This window comes from Formica exsecta, unplaced genomic scaffold (genome assembly GCF_003651465.1).
Source record: "Formica exsecta isolate Colony F162 unplaced genomic scaffold, ASM365146v1 scaffold72, whole genome shotgun sequence".
Taxonomy (NCBI): Eukaryota; Metazoa; Arthropoda; class Insecta; order Hymenoptera; family Formicidae; genus Formica; species Formica exsecta.
This window is the reverse complement of record NW_021853485.1, coordinates 1,659,423-1,665,681: the sequence shown is the minus strand read 5'-3', so window position 1 is coordinate 1,665,681 and position 6,259 is coordinate 1,659,423. Positions and strand designations below refer to the sequence as shown.

Below are 6,259 nucleotides of genomic sequence, written 5' to 3'. Positions count from 1 at the left end.
TAAATAATTTATGAAAATCTTTGAAGAATTTAAAAAAAAAGGGAATGTCATTATTGTTGTTACACCATTTACATATATAAATTTAGAAAGAAAATTGCAATATAATATTGCATTTTATATATACTGTAAGATAGTTCACAAAATCTCTCAAACATCTTCGAATCTGCATATAGGGAGGTATTTTAAATATCTCACGCTATGCACTTACGGATAAATTTCACGGGGGATAATTGATGTACTCTAAATAATTTAAATAATTTTCCAAAACTCACTGTGCAATCGCGAACATATAATTAATGTAAATATCGAACGAGATATCGCTCAATTATATTGTTCTTACGCGAGTTTACTGTAAAGTAAACGAGCGGAGAGGAGTGAATGCTGACGTTGTGAGTAGGAGGGTGGAAGGTGACGGGAGAGGGGAGAGGAGTACACGTCGCGCAGTTGTGCAAACAAATTAAGCTAATTAATCGAGAAGAACGCGGCCGTGCTTCAGTCGCATGCTTACATGCGAGTACAGATTCTCCTTCTCGTCATCTTCCGCACTTTAGAGCGGGAAAGAACGAGATATCTTTGTGTGCTCCTCTCTACGGAAACATTAATTAAGTGGCAAGTTACGTTCCGTCGTAAGTGACAGATTACATATATGTATCGCTACTTTTTTACTTTGAATTGTCATTCATCTTTGCAGCAGTTTACTCACATATGTGAATAAAAGTTAATGATAATAAATGCGTTTTAATTCAATTTCCGCTTGTTATGAATGTATCCAGTTTGTTAATTTTTTCAACAAGATATATTTTTATTTGTCAAAATTTAAAAAAAAAGTATATCTAAGGATTAAGATTATACATATAATATTATATATTATATAATATTATATACATATATTATTATATATATAATATATGTATATTATCTGTGCGCATTTCTCTTTATAAAATGACATTTATAAGTTCAAATTTTGTACGAAAAAATTATAACTATTTTAATTCATGTTTTAATTCATGTTGAAATATTGTACAATCATAATTAATTACGACATATTTAAAGAACATATTTAAAAGAATTGTTATCTATTTCCATTCATTCTTTTGGAGTGTCGATAGAAACTATAACTTCTTTTTTAGACATACTATGCTTGAAAATTGAACTAAAAGTGAACTAAATTAAATTGCTGTAATAGTACAAAATTTCAGCTTCTATTTTTCGTTGTTCGTCAAATATTGATGAAATTTTCTGTCCATTTAGCTCGCTCATGTTTCTGTTACAGAGGACGAAACGGCGAATGTATCTAGCAGGATGAATTCGTGCGCGGTCTACTTTTCCCAGTTACGGGCGATGCTCGTGAGAAATCTTCTGCTCAAGAAACGCGAAAAGCGGAAGACGATGGCGGTATGTCTAATCTAACTTTTAACATATTAATGTATTTAAAGAGATTCTAGTAACAATTGGCGCTTGATTTATATATAAAATTCCGATTTTAACATAATTTAAAATAGAAGTCGGAATCTATCGTTTACACAATTTTTACACAACTCTAAACATTTCTTATTTTACTGGCGACTTTCGTTAATCTGGTGACTCTCTCGGAGAAAAATGTGTAGTATTAAAAATCGGCACCTGTCTCGGCGAACATGCTGTGGACACGTGCCAAGTGGATGCATGCAATATACATATAGTCAATGCGCAGAAATACGTCGCCAAAATGATTTTAGAAGATTATTTTTGTAAGCAATAAAACTGCTTTTTGAAATCGATCGCTATATGATGGATTTAAAAAGGCTCATTTGAAAAAAAGACGCATCGATAATACTGAATACATTTTTTATATCTACACATGGAAAGAACGTAAACCTTATGATATTGTTTGTCAGGAGAACCGTGCAATAAGAAAATTTTTAATTTAGTCTAGCGTTAAAAGCGTCTATAGCGAAATTTATTTAAAAATAACTGAGAAATTAAATTTTATTATTTATCTTTATTAAATTTAATTTGTTACAATCTTTGAATTCTTTTTTTGCAGGACAATATTTAGAAAATGAAAGTATTAACTATTTTATATTTTCTTTTCTTTAACAAAAAAAAGTAATTTAGTTGGGGATTTGTTAATAACGTGATAGTTATATGAAAATGTTATTTCAAGAACTTATTAAAGATGAAATAACTTTGCAATTAGATTTCCAAATTTTTTATAAGGATAATTAGCTTCGTATTCATTAAACAAATCGTAAAATTGCACGATAATATGAAAAGATGAAAGTCAAACGACAAAGAAAGATAGACATGAAGAATTTGCGAGAATGGCGACAGCATGGCTGCGTCTTGCTACAGATTGCGTTCGCCAATTACGTTGCCAATTGGGCGTTTTTGCCTAGTCGCGATGCCAACTGGGCCAAGGAGTGAATCGTGAAGAAGAGAGAAGATACTCTTGAAGATATATCTTGTTGAATTTTTCGCGCTCTTTTTACACTATTATTGCCACGCTTTTGCCGTATGAAAATATCGCATATTTAGAATAAGACTAATGCGCAATTAAAAAGATAAAATATTTTACACGCGATAAGAGAAGATAATAATTTTAATTTAATTAATTACATTTGAGAGAAATTTAATTACAATTAATTATACTTGAAAAATTACTTGCGTATGAGTCTAACATCTCAAGAGCTTATTTTATCAAGTATTATAAGTATAATTTTATTACAAAAACGTGATTTTTTAAATAAGAGATATAAAATATTTAAGTAAAAATATGCAAGAAAAATACTTTGTTTGAAAATGTATATAAAAAAGTAGCCTTTTTTACATTTAGATTCTTGAAGTTTAAACTTAATCAGCAAAATACAATAATTAAACATGATTGTACATCATAATTAAATCAATAATTATTTTTCCTGCTTCAAAAATGGGTTAATTGCGCAAATAGTATGCTTCGATAAATAGCCACCGTTTGATTTATTTCATACGAATTATCAATATTAATTGTAATAATCGCAATTAATGGTCGCGTTGCATATCCTAGTACGTGTAGTGATAGTATTTCGCAAAATAATATGACACGGAACGGTTTGTTATTACTACCTGTTCGTTTAAGTCTCGTCGAATGACAATAATACTATTGACATAACAACAACGCGCTATGCATAACAAAATTCGGAACTCATTTCTTACTGCGTATAGCGCGTTGTTGTTATGTCAATCATATGGTTGTCATTCGCGCGACGAGATTCAAGAGTGTACAAGTTTACATTTATCATTCGTATTGTCATTCATGCGATGAGCTGGTCAATGTTGGATTAGTCTCTTATGCCGTTTTATATCTCGCGAAATATGATCTTGTAATTATTACAATCAGCAATTAAGTTGTATATTTAATAAGAGTATTAATGACGTGTCGAAACAATGGCTATTTGTCGAAACGTAAAATATTTCGCACGATTTTATTAATAATAATAATAAATTTAATTAGGAAGCACAGTCGTCTAACCACGTGTTTATAATATTTGTCAATCGAATAGTAAAAGTTCAGCGCGTTTGTATGTCGGTCATGTTTTTAATGTGATTTATCCGATCGATTTAAACTATCGCGCAAAACTACCGCAGTACAAGTATTATACAAATTTGTCGACAAAGCGTGACAACATACTATCGAATATTAAATTTCGCGACTATTTTTTTAGCTTTAATTTTAACTCACATACTTATGTTATGATATGAGATGGCAAGCATTTCAAAAAGAGAGAGTATTTATTAACGACAAATATAGCACCGTCGTCAAGAGAATAATTTTGAACAGATTATAATAACGTGTCGCGTGCAATTAACGTCAGGAGTATTGTGTAAAGTACCGTGCGCAGTCGTTTGATGATTAGTGCGTGCGATTGTAATTAATCGCGTCTACACGAGTGAATGCCATGAAGGAATAATAAAAAAAATAAACAAAAGAGAGAAAGGGAGTCCGGGGAGACATGGGCGGAGCAATCGTGAGGCAAGCACAATTTATAACTTAATTAATTCTTTATTTGTTACTCGTGTAATTAATTGATTTTTTATCTCCACGGTAATGATCTATTTTATATTATCGTATAATACATAATGTGTATGAAATATTTTAGATTTTATTTTAAAATATTTGTAAATGAAATTTCTTTGCGTACATATGTGAGATTGAAATCGCGATAAAAAAATGATTGTCACATTTCTGGTATATAAGTAACAGATCTCGGGATTGATTGCATTAATTTTGAATTAGTCGTTATTAAAAGCTTGTCTCAATATTGTGCAAGAATAGTTCTGTTAGATTTTTTATTAATACTTATTAGTTTTTGAAATAGAGAAATTTAAATAATTTTGAATAAATTACTTGGTAGCGTTTTGTTTTTGTATATACTTGGCTACCGCGTCTCTTGAAATATCTCGTAAAATATTTCTTCTCAGGTGTTACATTTACATTATACATACAGGTGTTACTTTTACATTATATATACTTATATCTTATACATATAAACGATGAAAAAAATGGACTCCTGGTACATTTGAAAGAAAATTTTTTTTTGAAATATAAAATATTATTCTTTTAAATATAAAAAGACGAGAGAGAAAGAGAGAAATATACCTAAATATACGATATACTAAATTATTATTTATTTATATACTCATGCTACATAAATTCACATGGTCATTTATATTCGATCAGTGATGAAATGCTTTGAATGAAGAATATTCCAATATATCGTGGAAAGTCGGAATATTTACAAAGATCCAATAATCATAAATTCATTTTTTCTTATAAAAAACTTGATTTTGAAGCAAAAATCGGTTTTTGCTTCCCCCTTCCATCCCAAAACTTCAAGATCATTTCTTGCGAGCGTTTCTCTGCTTGCCGTCTTTGGCCTTGAAGATAGTCGGGTCGAGGACGTTGATGGGCCCGTTGTTCCACAACGAAGCGGATACGGTCTCTGTAGGCTCGACAGTGGACGGCAGCAGATGGGGCCCGACCAGAAAGTATGCCTGTTGGACCCAGGTGTACAAAGGCAGCCCGGCCGCGCAATATTGCCACAAGGGCAAGCCCAAATGAGTCAGCATCATGCGAAAATACGCGGTGAAATTGTCGGCCAAATGATACCAGCTGCCGTCACGATGAAGCCAGATACTCGGCGAGTCCTGCTCCTGCCTGGAACGATACGTCAAATAGATCTTGCCGTTTTCGGGCCCCGGAAAGCACTGTCCGATCTCGAAGAGCTTGCAATCACGCGAATCCCCGGAAAACATGACGTCCTCCTGCGGCTCGTTCCCTGCTTCCATCCCCGATGAGTCTTGCGCCGAGACTGATCCCGTCTGTCGATCCTTGCCGACGTATCTCTTCAGTGACGACAAATTGCCAATCTCCATGCGACCAATCGAGAATTCCTCACCTGTATGTGAGGCGTAAAATATTGTTTCAATTAATATCGGCCAATTGAAGTTATCGATTTGCACTGACACATTTTTTTAAATTCTGCTAACAAGCAACAAAAAATTCCGAAGATAGTATATAAAGGATATTTGAGACGTCAGAAGTTTTTTTTAGATGGTTAGGTGATGTTCCCTCAACGTGGGCTATATTGCGTTGAGAGATTATTATCTCTCATTTGGATTATGTGGAATACTGAGTCATGATTATGTTGGATGATATATTTCAATTTGCTTATTTGCTTGCAAAACGAAAGATTTTTTCATAGATTTAGGATTGCCGATAGCAATTGTCGTGGCAGAAAAGTCCGTGACACGCAAGCTTTTTGAGAAATCAACGAATAATGATTTCAGTAATCAGAATGAACGATTTTTATCTCACGGTTCTTTTTATCTATCTGATTTTTATATCTACGCCATGATTAAATCATATCCTTTTATTTGCAATATATGGTATATTACAATAATTATAGTAAGATAATTACACTAAAAATTTTGAAAAAAAATGAAAAAATAACAGTTCTGTTGTTATAAGAGATATATGTAACAAAATAATAGATAGATAATTCTCTTTTATTTATTGTTGTATTTAAGAATAATAGTTGTGTTATATAAGTGAAATAATAACTCAGAATATGTTAATAAATTAAATAAAATGTTTTTAAAATTTTACTGAATTTATAAGAAAGAGATATGCACACATGTTACGATAAAAAAGTTTATAATATCTTTATAAAATAAAATAATAATTATTTTAATAATTTTACAAAAAAATATAGAATATAAATATAATATAATAAAAAAA

General features: G+C 31.4%; 2 protein-coding genes across 2 annotated transcripts in view; one reads left to right on the top strand and one right to left on the bottom strand.

Annotated features, from left to right (window-relative positions):
• The first annotated feature begins 116 nt into the window (after positions 1 to 116).
• The window catches only part of LOC115243469 (ATP-binding cassette sub-family A member 5-like), a 28,022-nt gene continuing 21,879 nt past the window's right edge, over positions 117 to 6,259 (top strand). Inside the window, 2 exon segments of the mRNA XM_029820515.1 lie at positions 117 to 626; positions 1,274 to 1,395. Coding sequence (XP_029676375.1) covers positions 509 to 626; positions 1,274 to 1,395 — 240 coding nt within the window. The 5' untranslated portion in view covers positions 117 to 508.
• The window catches only part of LOC115243470 (tubulin polyglutamylase complex subunit 2), an 11,684-nt gene continuing 7,468 nt past the window's right edge, over positions 2,044 to 6,259 (bottom strand). Inside the window, exon 2 of the mRNA XM_029820516.1 lies at positions 2,044 to 5,417. Coding sequence (XP_029676376.1) covers positions 4,858 to 5,417 — 560 coding nt within the window. The 3' untranslated portion in view covers positions 2,044 to 4,857. The remainder of the gene's footprint in view (positions 5,418 to 6,259) is intronic.